Source organism: Pongo pygmaeus, chromosome 23 (genome assembly GCF_028885625.2).
Source record: "Pongo pygmaeus isolate AG05252 chromosome 23, NHGRI_mPonPyg2-v2.0_pri, whole genome shotgun sequence".
In the NCBI taxonomy this organism is placed as follows: domain Eukaryota; kingdom Metazoa; phylum Chordata; class Mammalia; order Primates; family Hominidae; genus Pongo; species Pongo pygmaeus.
Genome location: NC_085931.1, coordinates 26,707,665 through 26,724,001, shown reverse-complemented (window position 1 = coordinate 26,724,001; position 16,337 = coordinate 26,707,665). Strand labels below are relative to the sequence as shown.

The following is a 16,337-nucleotide window of genomic DNA, read 5'->3' as shown; positions in this document are numbered from 1 at the left end:
TTTAATAGTGCCTCCTCCTACTAAAGAGTGTTTTGACAGGTATGATTTCACAGATTTTTTAAACTGATATGTTTAACTAAGTGAATAGAGAGAAGAGAAACTAGTATCTGTTTAGTGTTCTCCTCTGTGCTAGACACCATATTACATGCTTAACATTTATCATGTCATGTCATCTTCACACAGCTTTACAAACTATTTGTGCTATTATTGCGTTTTTACTAATTAGGCAACTGTGCTTTAATGAGGTTGAAATATTGACTCATGATTCCACAGTAAACAGGTAGCCAACCCAAGATTGGACCATCATCCTGCCTGGCTCTCAAATCACTTCTTTTGCCCCTAAGCATAAGTGGATAGAGATCTATGCAGCAATGGGATCATGGTACTGATTTAAATCAGATCAATTCAGAAAGTCACATTTTGTTATGCATTGACTCTCTAAGTCATTTTTTTATGCATTGACTTCTAAGTGTTCCTTAGAAGCCTGGCTACTCTAAAAGTTTGTCCAAATATTTTGGAAATGGCAGTGGTAACCATATTACTTTTTTTTTTTTTTAACCATCAGCGTTTTAAAGGCAGTTATCAGTTATCTGTGGCCACAGGACCCTAAGTTTTTCATAAGCAAGACCAAGCCCATGCCAGAAAAATACTATCTTACTGTGCTTGGTGAATATCTAAATATAGTCCATGTGATGTTTACTATATTTAGCATATATTAAAAGGATATTTCTAATTCATTTCTCTACTTACTGCCTACCCAGTTAGGTTGTCTCTTTAAGTGAGTACCCTGCCTAGTTTGCTGAAGCTTTTTCTTATTCTCTGGATTCTTTTATTTTCCTTCTATGACATTTTAATAATATTTTCTTGATTTCTTTTTACTTCTCGTCTGTTTTTCTTATGATCTTCTATTATAGTTTTCGTGAACAGCCACTAAATATTTCCCGTTTTCCTACAGACAAAATCAGAGATGCATAGAATTTCAGAATGTTAAGAAATCCTAGAGACTAAACAAAATATCCTCTAGTACTTGAATCCTTGCTTATCATCCTGATCAAGTGGTTTGTTCAGGTGGAGAACCTGAAACTCAAAGAGAGAAAATTATTTGGATACAGTAAATCAGAGAAATGAGAATTGCACTCAGGTTTCTTAGTTCAAAACCCAGTCTTCTTTTACATCATTCTGTCACTGAGTGATTTTAGTTTTAGAAAGAGGGAGTGGCTCTAGTGAACACGGTGGAAGAGGATGAGAATGGAATGAGCTGTTGAACCCAATGAAAGTGGATAAGAATGGAATTTGCAGGGGACAGCCAAATTTGAAGAGAAACAAACTCTTAGTTGGATAGAAATGAGGGTTTTAGGAAAAAATCTGAATATTTGGTTTAATGCAAGTTTGATAAAGATAAGGGAATTGAAAACACAGGATGTTGGGAGCTATCAAGAAAGGCATATTAGAATACGGCGTTCAAGGAGTTCTGAAGAGGTTGCTGCCTTTTTGTTTGTTTAACTGGAGGAACTGACAAACTTCAAGGTTTTATTGAAAAATGTTAAAAGAATTTGAGCCACTGGAAAGAGTCTCCGGAGCAGATAGGAATGTGGTATCATCTTCTTCCATCCCAGCTTACAGAGGGCTTAGAATCCCTCAAGAACTAGGGAGCTGGAGATTGCTTAAGTACACGGATCTGTGACCCAGGGTGGATGTCTCTTTTTTTCTGACTCTTTTCTCAATTCTCTCATGTACATGTAGGGTAGGGCAAATGTAGGATTGGCCGGCAAACCAGCAGTGAAGCTTCCTTTGGGTAGTTGGTAACATGCGTATGCTTGGGGTGGATGACTGAGACTAACCTACTTTCCGGAAGCAGAGGAATAGAGAGCTCCTACTCTCAATTATGTTAGCCCATCTTTTGAGGAATCTGGGTTTTCCTAGGCTGAAGATGTAGATTGGAGATTGCCACGGATCCCTGCAGAAGAGGGATCCAGAAGTGGGAGCCCATAGGAAGGAAGATATTTAGATAGTGATGAATGAAATGGAGGTATAAGTACTTAGGAGGGAGACTTTTCCAGCAGTCTCTCTCTTGGGTATCTGAGTGTCTATGAAGGTTCTTAAGCTTGCTGGTTTTTGTGGATCTGAATAAGGCAGGATCTATATAATGACAATAATTGGATTTTAAAATTTCTAATGTTTTAATCTTCTGTGAAGGATATTCCCAATAACAACCTAACAACCTATACATTTGTACTTTGACTTTTGTACACTCAGCTTTCAAACATTTGCAGTGTTTCAGGGGGCTCCCTGCAGTGTTCTAGGGTGAAGAGAATCAGTGGGCCCTCTTTAAGTAGCTCACATGCTGAAGATCCAAGACTCTCATTTTCCAGTGACACAGATTAGTCTTTGCATCAGAAGTAGATAATGGAGAAGAGACAGTGCCTTTTCTGCCTTGTTTTAGGTTATCAGGTTTACTCCAGTTCAGTAAGAAAAGTTGTGTCAGATATCCACTGGATTTTCAGTTTAGCCTTTAGGGTAGATAGTTTATAAGGACAAATTATTGTCTGGCCGTGCCGTTATAATGCCTGTCACTATTTGTTACGGGTTTAAGGGTGAGTCTGCATTGGATATTTCATAGTTTGGGAGAGGTGGAGGCAGAAATAGGTAACTGAAATGTTTTCTAAAACGGAAGCCATATCTTAATTATACCAGGAAATATTATTTAATATGCAGATAACTGAGTTTCCTCAGACTTTGTTTTACCATTTTTTTTTGGGGGGGCACATGCATGTATAGAGTGACAGTTTTTGTTTTCTTTTAAGAAATGAACGTGCTCATTTTTGTTGTATCTTTTTGCTCCGTAGGAGTCTCTACAGACCGGATACTGTTGCACAGCCTGTGACAGAGGATGAGTTTGATTTGGAATCTGAGGTAGAGTACTGTCTTGTGAAATTAATTTTCTCACTCTGAATCTCATGTTTTATATTATTTTCTTCTAAAACTTAGCAGTTGTCTACCTATCGTTGTTTTATGTTAGTATTAAAACTTTTATTAGAGATAACCATTTTAAAGAAATGGGAGGGGTTAATTTTAATTTTTTTTACTTTGACAAATAAGAAATAGTTGATAAATACTTTGAGAGGTATGACCTGAAAAAAAAAATTGCTGGAAAATGCACAGTGACAGAAAAATGTTGTTCGGGAACGCTTTCCCACAATAGAGGAGTTGCAAATTTTGGTCTAGGCTTATCTGAGTAAGTATTTTTACTTTGAGTTGTATATCATATGAGTATGAGTAATAAGTGAATCTTTGTTACGTCAGATGACTTATTATGGGAATCATGGAATCACCCTGTTACACATACCATATAGTTTCTTTTTATTTCTTGTACATCTATTTTAACATCATAACAGTATTTTTGCAGAGAGCTATTTCTTTATTTTTATTCTTGGTTCTATAATTAGAGTGAAATACTATTAGAAATTGTGGAAATTTAACTAGACATGGTATCATGTGCCTGTAGTCCCACCTATTCAAGAGATCAAGCCAGGAGAATTTCTTGAGCCCAGGAGTTTAAGACCAAGGTTGGCAATAGAGCAAGAGCTTATCTCTAATTTTAAAAAGTTGTGGAAGATTAGAAATTTAAATTCTGTTGTCAAATCTGTATTAGAGAGGGTTTACACTGTGTTTTCCGGGTCCTTTTTATTAAGAGTATATTTTAAACTCTTTATCTAGTTGAAGAATATGCGTTTTATTTAAAATAACAACTTGTTTGATAAGCAGAGAGTCTTCATTTTCCTAAGGTCAGACTTTAATTTCACAAGGTTTGTGCATTTTAATAAAAAAAAAATCTACTCAGGGTGTTTGTATCGCATTCTAAATTTTAAATGTCGGAGGCTTTTGTGCTGTTATTGAAAAAATAATTGTAAAACTCCTGCATTACTATGAGCCACTTGAAGCTAGAAAACCTATTTGTATGCATCCTGGAGTACCCAGAATAATGTCTGGCATGTAAGAAACATTTTATTAGTTTTTAATGTGAATCAACAACCAGGCAAATGGGCTTTTTTATAATGGAATGTTACAGGTGACATAATACGCCTAAGATATCTAATAATTAAATCTATTAAATTTCTTGAATGTTTTGAATTTATCTTTTCTTGTAATGTTGAGAATGTATAAGTTGAGGTGAGTTATGTTGAGAAAATATGTCATAGAGAAGAAAATAAAATTTAGAAAAGATGGAAAGGAAATAGGAAAGGTGGATACAGCGTGTTTTCTAATATCTTCCAACTGGAAGCTTGGATTAGGATTTTAGATTAAATTTTCTTAAGTTTTTAAAGCCCCAACCATGTTCTACTAAATACATATTTTTCAGGACATACATTACTCTTTCAAATTCTGAATAAAAATTCTTTCTCCACGTGTTAAGTTGCTGGAATTTTATTGTTTTGTTTTGTTTTGTTTTTTCCCCCTCTCGGTCTGTCTGTCTCTCTCTGTGTAGTAAGAATGTTTCAGCTTTCAGGTGAATGATCATGGTTAACTCTTGGGATGTGTTATTTTATAGTAAACAAATGGAACTCTTTATTACATAAGTATTTACACAAAACAAATTGTCGAGTAAATGCTAACCAGTATTATTAGGCATATATTATGAATGCAAGCTTTTCTTTTAAGCTCATATTTGATTGACTGGTCATGTCTCTTTTTTTGTTTGTTTCTCCCTCCTTCCCGTTTGTTTAAAAATGATTTACCTCAGTCTAACTTTTTCCTTGCAGACCGCATGTCTTTAGTGTCTATTCTTTCATTTCACCTCTGTTTCTGTTGTCAGGATACTTAGTTACAGCTTTCTGTTTAGTAGCTATGTGTGGCCTTCATTCATGAATCACTGCTCCATAAGGTGGACGGTTGCTTTGTTGTGTCTTTTTTGGAAGGAGCTGAAGTTATACAATAATTTGTTTTTAGCTTTTGACACACAGAATAGAAGCAACTTATACTGTTTCCGACGCTAGCCCATTTAAATATAGTACTACTAAAAACTACATTCTCACATTTTTTCCCACAGAAAGTAATTCACAGAAATATACATCATGCATACCTGTTTTGAGAAATAATGTGATTAATTTCCTTTTTTTATCATTAGTTTTATTCAGTAAGAATGTGAATTACGTATGAGTACATTTTTGTCCCAGTTTGTTGTGGCTAATAAAAGAAACTAATGGATATCATAGTATTTGTATAATAATCAGCTGGGCTTGAAGGAAGGAACATTTTGAAAATATCTGTATCACCAATCATAACCTTCACCCCATGTAAATATGTAGATAAGTAAATGGCAGACTTGAGGTTTGAATCTACGTATGAATTACTTCAACTTCCATAGTTTCCCTGTTAGATCATGTAGTAATGGTGGGTATTATCATTATTTTAACTTGCTCCATGTTATTCTTAAACCTATTGTGTTTTTCTTCTAGACTATTTCAAAACTATACATCCCGAAGAGAAAGATTATGTCTCTACGACCTATAGAAGATGGTAAGCTCTTTGAAGCCTGCCTATTGTGGTATTTATTGATTCTTCATTTTTTTTTTGTTTTTTTTTTTTTTTGAAACACCGTCTTACTTGTCTGCAGCCCAGGCTGTAGTGCAGTGGTGTGATCTTGGCTCACTGCAGCCTCCACCTCCTGGGTTCAAGTGATTCTCTTGCCTCAGCCTCCCGAGTAGCTGGGATTACAGGTGCACACCACCACACCTGGCTAGTTTTTGTATTTTTAGTAGAGATGGAGTTTCACCATTTTGTCCAGGCTGGTCTCAAACTTTTGACCTCAAGTGATTCCCCCGCCTAGGCCTCGCAAACTGCTAGGATTTCAGGTGTGACCCACCACATCAGGCCTTGTTTATTATTATTATTGTTTTTATAAGGGTAGAGTCTTGCCATGTTGCCCATGCTGGTCTCAAACTCCTGGGCTTCTCAAGTGATACTTCTGCCTCAGCCTTCTGAGTAGCTGGGATTATAGGAACAAGCCACTGTGCTCTTTTATGTTTTTAGTATTCTATAGTTTTCTATTGTTGATTTAAAATGCATTTTACTTTTTCTTTAATAGTGCTTCCTCCTGTTGAAGAGTGTATTGACAGGTATGATTTCACTGATTTTTTAAAGTGATATGTTAACTAAGTGAATAGAGAGAAGAGAAACTAGTATCTGTTTATTGTTCTACTCTGTGCTAGACACCATATTACATGCTTAACATTTATCATGTCATGTCATCTTCACACAGCTTTACAAACTATTTGTGCTATTATTGTGTTTTTACTAATTAGGCAACTCTGCTTTAATGAGGTTGAAATATTGGCTCATGGTTCCGCAGTTAACAGGTAGCCAACCCAAGATTAGAGCATCATCCTGCTTGGCTCTCAAATCACTTCTTTTGTCCCTAAGCATAGATGGATAGAGGCCGATGCAGCAATGGGATCACGGTACTGATTTACATCAGATCAATTCAGAAAGCCACATTTTGTTATATATTAACTGTCTTTAGAGTGTTATTTAGAAGTCTGGCTACTCCAAAACTTTGTCCAAATTTTTTAAAATGGCAGTGGTAACCATATTACTTTTTTTTTTAACCATCAAAGTTTTAAAGGCAGTTTTCAGTTATCTGTGGCCACAGGACCCTAAGTTTTTTTTAAGCAAGACCAGGCCAGTCCTATAAAAATATTATCTTACTGTGCTTGGAGAATATCTAAATATAGTCTATGTTATGTTAGCTATATTTAGCATATGTTAAAAGGATATTTCTAATTCATTTCTCTACTGACTGCCTACCCAGTTAGGTTTTCTCTTTAAGTGAGTACCCTGCCTAGTTCGCTGAAGCTTTTTCTTATTTTCTGGATTCTTTTTTTTCCTTCTGTGACATTTTAATAATCTTTTCTTGATTTGTTTTTACTTTCTCTTCTGCTTTTCTTAGGGTTTATGATCTTCTACTATAGTTTTCATTTAAGGCAGCTAAATATTCCCCATTTTCCTATAGACAAAATCAGAGGTGCACAGGATTTCAGAATGTTAAGAAATCCTAGAGACTAAACAAAATATCCTCTAGTACTTGAATCCTTGCTTAACATCCTGATCAAGTGGTTGTTCAGGTGGAGAACCCGAAACTCAAAGAGAGAAAATTATTTGGATACAGTAAATCAGAGAAATGAGAATCGCACTCAGGTTTCTTAGTTCAAAACCCAGTCTTCTTTTACATCCTTCTGTCACTGAGTGATTTTAGTTTTAGAAAGAGGGAGTGGCTCTAGTGAACACAGTGGAAGAGGATGAGAATGGAATGAGCTGTTGAACCCAATAAAAGTGGATAAGAATGGAATTTGCAGGGGACAGCCAAATTTCAAGATGTCGATTGGAGATTGCCATGGTTCCCTGCAGAAGAGGGATCCAGAAGGGGGAACCCGTAGGAAGGATGATATTTAGATGGTAATGAATGAAATGAAGCTGTAAGTACTCAGGAGGGAGACTTTTCCAGCAGTCTCTCTCTTGAGTATCTGAGTGTCTATGAAGGTTCTTAAGCTTGCTGGTTTTTGTGGACCTGAATAAGGCAGGATCTATATAATGACAATAATTGGATTTTATAATTTTTAATGTTTTAATCTTCTGTGAAGAATATTCCTATAGTACATTTGTACTTTGACTTTTGTACACTCAGCTTTCAAACATTTGCAGTGTTTCAGGGGGCTCCCTGTCGTGTTTAGAGTAAAGAGAATCAATGGGCAATCTAAGTAGCTTACATGCTGAAGATCCAAGACTCCCGTTTTCCAGTGACACAGATGAGTCTTTGAATTAGAAATAGATAATGGAGAAGAGACAGTGCCTTTTCTACTTTGTTTTAGGTTATCAGGTTTACTGCATTTGAGTAACAAACGTTGTGTCAGATATCAACTGGATTTTCAGTTTAGTCTTTACGGTAGATAATTTATAAGGAGAAATTATTGTCTGGCTGTGCCATTATAATGCCTGTCACTATTTGTTACGGGTTTAAGGGTGATTCTGCATTGGATATTTCATAGGTTGGGAGAAGTGGCAGCAGAAATAGGTAACTGAAATGTTTTCTAAAACGGAAGCCATATCTTAATTATACCAAGAAACATTATTTAATATAAGGATATCTGACCTTCCTCAGACTTTGTTTTACCATTTTTTTTGGAGGGGACATGCATGTATAGATTGATGGTTTTTGTTTTCTTTTAAGAAATGAACGTGGTCATTTTTGTCATATCTTTTTGCTCTGTAGGTGTCTCTCCCTACTGAATAGTATTGCACAGCCTGTGACAAAGGATAAGTTTCCTTTGGAATCTGAGGTAGAGTACTCTCTTGTGAAATTAATTTTCTCACTCTGAATCTCATTTTTTGTGTTATTTTCTTCTAAAACTTAGCAGTTGTCTACCTATCATTGTTTTATGTTAGTATTAAAACTTTTATTAGAGATAACCATTTTAAAGAAATAGGAGGGGTTAATTTTAATTTTTTTTTTACTTTGCAAATAATAAATAGTTGATAAATACTTTGAGAGGTGTGATCTGAAAAAAAAATTGCTGGAAAATACATAGTGTCAGAAAAATGTTGTTCGGGAACACTTTCCCATAACAGAGGAGATACAAATTTTGGTCTAGGCTTATCTGAGTAAGTGTTTTTACTTTGAGTTGTGTATCATATGAGTATGACTAATAATACCTCTGTTTAAATGAATCTTTGTTACATCAGATGACTTATTATGGGAATCATGGAGTCACCCTGTTACACATAACATATGGTTTCCTTTTATTTCTTGTACACCTATTTTAACATCATACAGTATTTTTGCAGAGAGCTATTTCTTTATTTTTATTCTTGGTTCTATATAATTAGAGTGAAATAATATTAGAAATTGTGGAAATTTAACTAGACATGGTATCATGTGCCTGTAGTCCCACCTATTCAAGAGATCAAGCCAGGAGAATTTCTTGAGCCCAGGAGTTTAAGACCAAGCTTGGCAATATAGCAAGAGCTTATCTCTAATTTAAAAAAGTTGTGGAATATTAGAAATTTAAATTCTGTTTTCACATCAGTATTAGTGAGGGTTTACACTGTGTTTTCGAAGTCTTTTTTATTAAGAGTATACTTTAAACTCTTTATCTAATTGAAGAATATGCATTTTGTTTAAAATAACAACCTGTTCGATAAGCAGAGACTCTTCATATTTCTATGGTGAGACTTTAATTTCACAAGGTTTTTGAATTGTAATTAAAAAAAATCCACTCAGGGTCTTTGTATCTCATTTTAAATTTCAAATTTCAGAGGCTTTTGTGCTTAGTTATTGAAGAAATAATTGTAAAGCTCCTGCATTACTATGAGCCACTTGAAGCTAGAAACCTATTTGTATGTATCTTGAGTACCCAGAATAAGGTCTTGCATGTAAGAAACATTTTATTAGTTTTTAATGTGAATCAAGAAACAGGGAAATGGGCTTTTTTTAATGGAATGTTACAGGTAACATAATATGCATAAGATATCTAATAATTAAATCTATTAAATGTCTTGAATGTTCTCAATTTATCTTTTCTTCTAATGTTGAGAATCTATAAGTTGAGGTGAGTTATGCTGGGAAAATATGTCACAGAAGAAAATGAAAATTGGAAAAGATGGAAAGGAAATAGGAAAGGTGGATACAGCATGTTTTCTAATATCTTCCAACTGGAAGCTTCAATTAGGATTTTAGATTAAATTTTCTTAAATTTTTAAAGTCTCAACCATGTTCTACTAAATACATATTTTTCAGGACATACATTACTCTTTCGAATTCTGAATAAAAGTTCTTTCTCCAGGTGTTAAGTTGCTGGAATTTTATTGTTTTTTTTTTTCCTCTGTCTCTCTGTCTCTCTGTCTCTCTGTCTCTCTGTCTCTCTCTCTCTCTCTCTGTAGTGAGAATGTTTCAGCTTTCAGGTGAATGATCATGGCAATTAAGAAATTAAATAATAAAAATTAAAATTAATAAAAATTAATACATAAATTAATAAAAATTAAAATTTCTGGTTCATTTTTTTTTTTGAGACGCAGTCTCCCTCAGTCATCCAGGCTGGAGGGTGGTGGGTGATCTCGGCTCACTGCAAGCTCCACCTTCCGGGTTCATGCCATTCTCCTGCCTCAGCCTCGCGAGTAGCTGAGACTATAGGCGCCCGCCCTCACGTCCAGCTAATTTTTTAAATATTTTTAGTAGCGATGGAGTTTCACTGTGTTAGCCAGGATGGTCTCGATCTCCTGACCTCGTGATCTGCCCACCTTGGCCTCCCAAAGTGCTGGGATTACAGGCGTGAGCCACCACGCGTAGCCATTTCTGGTTAATTTTAAAGGAGGTTTCTAATTTATGTTCATTGAATGAGAAAAAATATATTTTTAACCTGGAACCCTCTTAAAGAAATAAATTATTACTTATTTCTGGAGCTAGTCTGACTTACCTTGTGTTGATAACATCTGTACTTAAGAACATACATGTAATGACTGCAATCAACACTCATGATTGTTTTCTAATCAAAGTACCTATTTTTATAGAATCCTAAGGAAAGAAATATTGCCCACAGAGTACACAGAATTATCTCTGGAATATTACTTTTTACTTTTAAAACTATCTCCTTCAGTTGGGACATTTTGTATTATTCTCTAGAAGCATTATTAACTTTATTAGTTATAGTTGTTATACCTTGCACATGTATTTATTCAGCTCTAAAACTCAGGAATCCTTTTGACTTGATGTTTAAAATAAATTTCTTCTCTCTTCATGTGAGTATTGGGTCCTGATTGACAGGCATAGTGTATTTGAAGACATGTAAATCTTCAGCTTGCATAGTCATATGATTATTTTACTTAATCCTTTCTCTGATTTTTAACTATTATCTTTATGGCGTAAGTAGGCAATTAGAGCTATTAGTATATCATTTGCAGGAGAATCAGAAAACCACATGAACTTTAAAATAGGTTTTACATTTCTCTCTTATATTTTAGCAGTACTTAAAATGCCGTATAATTCTATAATAGAATAAACATTCGTGCAATTTAAAAACTTTTAAGATGATTTTTAAAAAATGAGCTTTCTTAGGATTCCTTGAATTACTGGTTTAGATAACTGTTTTCATTAAGTTCAAAAATGCAGATGACCAAAATATTCCAGAAATAATATCTGCATACATTAAGAAAATATATATCTTTTAATCCAGTATAGAAATATATAATTGAAATTTTGAATCCCATGTTTTGTTTTCTTTTTATTTTCAAAACTTCAGGTTTCTTCATAGGTTTAAATTATTGAATCCTACCAGTTTAGTATATTTTACAAATGTTGACCTTCTCAACAACATATGGTTTTTTTGAGTAAGGTCATCTATTTCTACTCCAAATGTATTTACCCAGATCAGTCTTCTAAGTCCCCTTTGTGCCTCAAATTTGATAGGTCTCAAACTGCCTTCCAGATTCTTTCCTGACTCTTTGTAATCTACTCTGTCATCTGGCTTCTCAATTTTAGTAAATAACACCAAGAAAGTAGCAATGAAACATTGAAGCAGAAAAACTGCACTCCAGGTTTCCCTCACATTGCCAATCCAGTGACTCATCAAATTTTGTATTTTCTACCTTTAACCATTTCTCATATCTTATTACTGTAATACACTGTCTGCCCTATACTTTCGGAATGTTCGTTTTTGTTTCTCTCTTCTCCCCATGTTTATCTATATATGTCTTTGAGGGTGACCTTTCTTAAACATGTTTACTTTGATCTAACTCATCTGCTTATGTCTGAACCCTCATTACACGAAAGAAACATTTACGTTCCAGCATAACACTTATTTTGTGGTTTCACCTGTTTCTCCCATTTTATCTCTCCACTCCACTTTCTCTGTCTGTGTCCAAGTTTTACCACGTTATTGTGGTATTTCTTATTGGCTATGCTGTTTCATGCTTTATTTTTTTGCACATGCTGCCCTCACTAGAAACACTTCACACTCTTACTCTTCATTTGTCTATTTTAAAAATATAACCCTAAATTTGCCGTGTCTCAGAAGCTTCCCAAGTAGAAATAAGTGTTATTGCCTTTGTGCTATCACTGTATTTTATTGACTTGAATTGTAGAAATAATGAATTGTGTCTTTCTGCTTTTGTTTGTTTTTATAATTTTTTTCACTTGATATATAAATAAAATTAGCATTTTATTCATATCAGATTTTCCAGTATAGACCTCATGAATTTATAGACACAGAAAATGTTTCTTGAATTACTGACTGATTCAGTAGTAAATATAACATTTTCTGAAGATTTCTTTTTTTTTTTTAAATAGGAAGGGAAAGCACTACCAGCAACTGGAGAAAAAGCAAATGGTATTGGTATTATAAAAAGTGCTCCATGAGAGCAATCAAATAATGATAAGGTTATTTTTTGTGTACAAAAAAACAAAGGTGGTGAGGTAGTGAATATAGCAGAATAATTTTCTATGCTTTAATAATATAATTTTTGAAAATAAATATAACTAATTTAAATATAATTTAAAATAAATTTAAAATTAAATTAATTGTTAAATTATATTAAATTATAAGCCTAATTTTAATTAAATTATAAATATAATTTATTAATTTTTAATAGTAAATATAATTTAATTTAAGCATACTTTTTCTTAAAACTTTGGTGAACACTTGTAGATCAAAATATAATATTCATTGTTGAAAAATGGACATTAGTATATTTACAAAAAAAAAGTGAGGTGGGATGGTGTAAATTAAGAAAGCAGCTGGCTAGGTAATTTGGAGGTTTCTGATGAGGAAACTTGAGGGAACTCACTTTATGTAGACTCAGTATATTCCCACTCAAAGAGAAGATTAAATTATTGCTGCTTTGGAGCTTACTGGAAGCAGAGGGTAGAAGAACGACAGGAAACCACAGGAACTCATTTCTTCTCTCTATAGGGTTTACACATCAATGATATGTGCTTCATTCATGTTTGTTAGTGAACTGGGATGCAGTTGGATATCAAAACATTGGCAGTTTTCTTTAAAAACAATGCTGTTTTTGATGAAATAGCCATTGTATAAAAGTACCTCAGAGGCTGCTATGCTATAGCATATCAAACTGACTAGAAAAAAACAAACGAGAAATCTATTTCTTGAGTACTAAAAGTGTAACTGTCAATAATCATGGCAAATATTTTGATGTGTAAAAGTTGATTAAGCCGGGCGCAGTGGCTCACGGCTGTAAATCCCAGCACTTTGGGAGGCTGAGGCGGGAGAATCACAAGGTCAGGAGATGGAGACCATCCTGACTAGCATGGTGAAACCCCATCTCTACTAAAAATACAAAAAATTAGCCAGGCGTGGTGGCATGTGCCTGTGGTCCCAGCTACTAGGGAGCCTGAGACAGGAGAATCACTTGAACCTGGGCGGCAGAGGTTGCTGTGAGCCGAGATTGTGCCACTGCACTCCAGCCTAGGTAACAGAGCAAGACTCCATGTCAAAAAAAAAAAAAAAAAAAAGAAAAGAAAGTTGATTATTATGAAAAAAAAGTCAATGGTGATTCAGAGATATTTGGTTACATTTTGTAAATGAAAATATGAGTACTCATTAGTTATTTGATGTGTAATGCATACTTTTTTGCATAAGTGAATGAAAAGATGGCAAGAGAACTAAAGTTGAGAATCCAGAAGTTGAAAATATCAAAAGTCTTCATGACTGTGGATAACATGAGGATTTTTAGAAATGATTTTTCTCCAAGTAGATATCTAAACTAATGATTGAGAGCACTTCCTGCCAGCAGAAGTGAATGATACATTTTCTTTTCTTTTCTTTTCTTTTTTTTTTGAGACGGAGTCTGGCTCTGTCACCCAGGCTTGAGTGCAGTGGTGGGATCTCAGCTCACTGTGAACTCTGCCTCCCGGGTTCAGGCCATTCTCCTGCCTCAGCCTCCCGAGTAGCTGGGACTACAGGTGCCTGCCACCATGCCTGGCTAGTTTTATGCATTTTTAGTAGAGACGGGGTTTCACCATGTTAGCCAGGATGGTCTCGATCTCCTGACTTCGTGATCTGCCCGCCTCGGCCTTCCAAAGTGCTGGGATTACAGGCGTGAGCCACCGCGCCTGGCTGTGAATGATACATTTTCATGCACTCTCATTGCAACTTCATAGTTTCTAACATTTATTCTTCTGGGGTCCACTTTGGTGCTCTCATTTGATGTCACTTTTTTTGGCTTCATCCAGCAGATTCACATTGGTAGAAATACTTTTCTATGTTGCTTGTAGTCATGTGAAACCTAATCTCACCCTTGCAATCTGGACTGCATGTTTTATGGAATCTATATTGTGATTTTTCTTGTGCATATTCCTGTCATGTTTGTGTGCTGATGAAAACAAGAGCAAAGCAACCCAAAGCCTAATGGGTAACAATTTCAAGGGCAAGCACGAAGATTTCAGCTGGATACAAACACTGCATGATTGATGGTAGGCTGTGTCATATTTACCTGTAGTCAATTATGTGTTCCTTTTGCTTTGTAGTGTCTCCTGAGCAACTGCCTTTATTCACGGTAAACATATTTTCTTTAATTATTAACAAAATGCTCTGTGATATGTACATGATATGTTAATCATTATGTTGTCAAACCCATTCAGCATACGGTGAAAGACAGAGATCACATTTCAACTAGATTCTTAGGAAGTATGGATTCACTAACTTCCAGCGAAGGTAAATTTGCCACTACAAATTTCATTCTAGAAAATGTAGAATGAAAATATTGAAAATGCTCATAGTTTTTCGATTCCCACTTTTTATCCAAATGAGATGGAAGGATTTGATGTAAATATGCTGATGTTCTTGTTAATATCTTTGTTTATAAAATGATATTTAAGGCATAAGGCGGACATTTTACACTGTGCGCTCTAGCCCAAATGCTTTTCCTTTAAGGTTGTCATCATCTAAAGATCCCAGTTTTGAATTCCTGTGCATGTTAGGGATTTGAGGATGTGTATTTTGACACTAAATATTTTCAGTGCTTCAAAATTGATTGCAATACTCTTCTCTCTTCTTCATCTAGAGAAAAGCTATACCTGCTGACGTTACAATTGTTTTAGAACCTCAACTCCTTTATGTCAGTGTTGTTACATTGAGAATCTTTACTTAATCACATGTTCTGATTACCAGACTGAGTTTCTGCATGTGTATGTGTGTGTGTATCTCTGATTAAAAATGAATAAAATGATTAATCATTCTTTTGTAACTCTTTGGTAGATACAGTATTTTAATCAATGATTCTGAGCTGTTTTGGCCTTAGAATATTTTCTTCTACTACAATTTATTGCCTACAGGTAACCAACAGCCTGAATTAACGTTTTTTACTTTTAAGTCACTGCAATGCACATTAAAAATACTTTACAAGATACTTGCACTTTCATAGGTAATATGTAGAATCTGTTTCCAAGTATCAAGTCTTCTATACGATTTCACACAGCGTACATAATAGCTGCAACTCGGCTTTTCTAATCAGTGGTATATATTTCAGATCCATCCGGGTTGACACAATTTGGTCATCTTTGATTTGTTGTATGGTCTTGTGGTATGCCATTTTATGACTGCACCACAATTAATTAAAGTCTCTTCATGCTGATACAAAATGAACATAAATATGATGACATACCAACATAGATTTGCTTATGTGGTTGCCTTTATTGATTTGTACTATATAAGAAATTAAATAGAAGTATTTCAGATACCTTGAGTGTAGCTGTATACACTGCCATAGCTGTATTGACTACATTCATTACCCCTTAGAGCCATGTTTTTCCATCATGTTGTGACTCTGAAAAACTCCAGTGTATGCTTTTCAGAGAATGACATTGGAAAGAAGAAATGGCCAAAGTATCATTTGGTACCTTGGCTTCCTTACATAGATGTTGAACTCCAGGAATGATCAAATCACAGTTTAGAACCCCTTTGTTGGGCCCTATAAAGGGTTTCCGGATGTGAAATGATAAATAGTCTCCAGATGAAGAAATGCTCTGTAGCACCTCACCGCTGTGTTTTCCTGTATTTTGTCCTTTTCTGAAAACTTTAAATACACGAATTTTTGGTAGAAATGAAAATCTTTCTGTTTTATATATTTGTTTCTGTCCATGGCACTCTGATCTCTTTGAATCTGGTAAGGTTCTAGCCTTGTCTTATTTATACCAGCAAGCAGTGTTGTCACTTAATGCTCTCATTTTTCACGTAAATGACCGACATTTTCCGAAGTCTTCACAAGTGATTTTTGAAGATGTTGCTGCATTGAGCAGAGACTATGTCATTGTAATTGCAGAAGTTTTTAAA

General features: G+C 34.8%; 1 protein-coding gene across 1 annotated transcript in view; it reads left to right on the top strand.

The window, feature by feature from the left end:
- The window catches only part of LOC129023613 (ankyrin repeat domain-containing protein 36A-like), a 132,862-nt gene that overhangs the window by 50,360 nt on the left and 66,165 nt on the right, over window positions 1-16,337 (top strand). Inside the window, exons 23-30 of the mRNA XM_063663411.1 lie at window positions 9-39; window positions 2,847-2,913; window positions 5,457-5,517; window positions 6,086-6,116; window positions 8,267-8,333; window positions 12,335-12,374; window positions 14,534-14,562; window positions 14,648-14,720. Coding sequence (XP_063519481.1) covers window positions 9-39; window positions 2,847-2,913; window positions 5,457-5,517; window positions 6,086-6,116; window positions 8,267-8,333; window positions 12,335-12,374; window positions 14,534-14,562; window positions 14,648-14,720 — 399 coding nt within the window. The remainder of the gene's footprint in view (window positions 1-8; window positions 40-2,846; window positions 2,914-5,456; window positions 5,518-6,085; window positions 6,117-8,266; window positions 8,334-12,334; window positions 12,375-14,533; window positions 14,563-14,647; window positions 14,721-16,337) is intronic.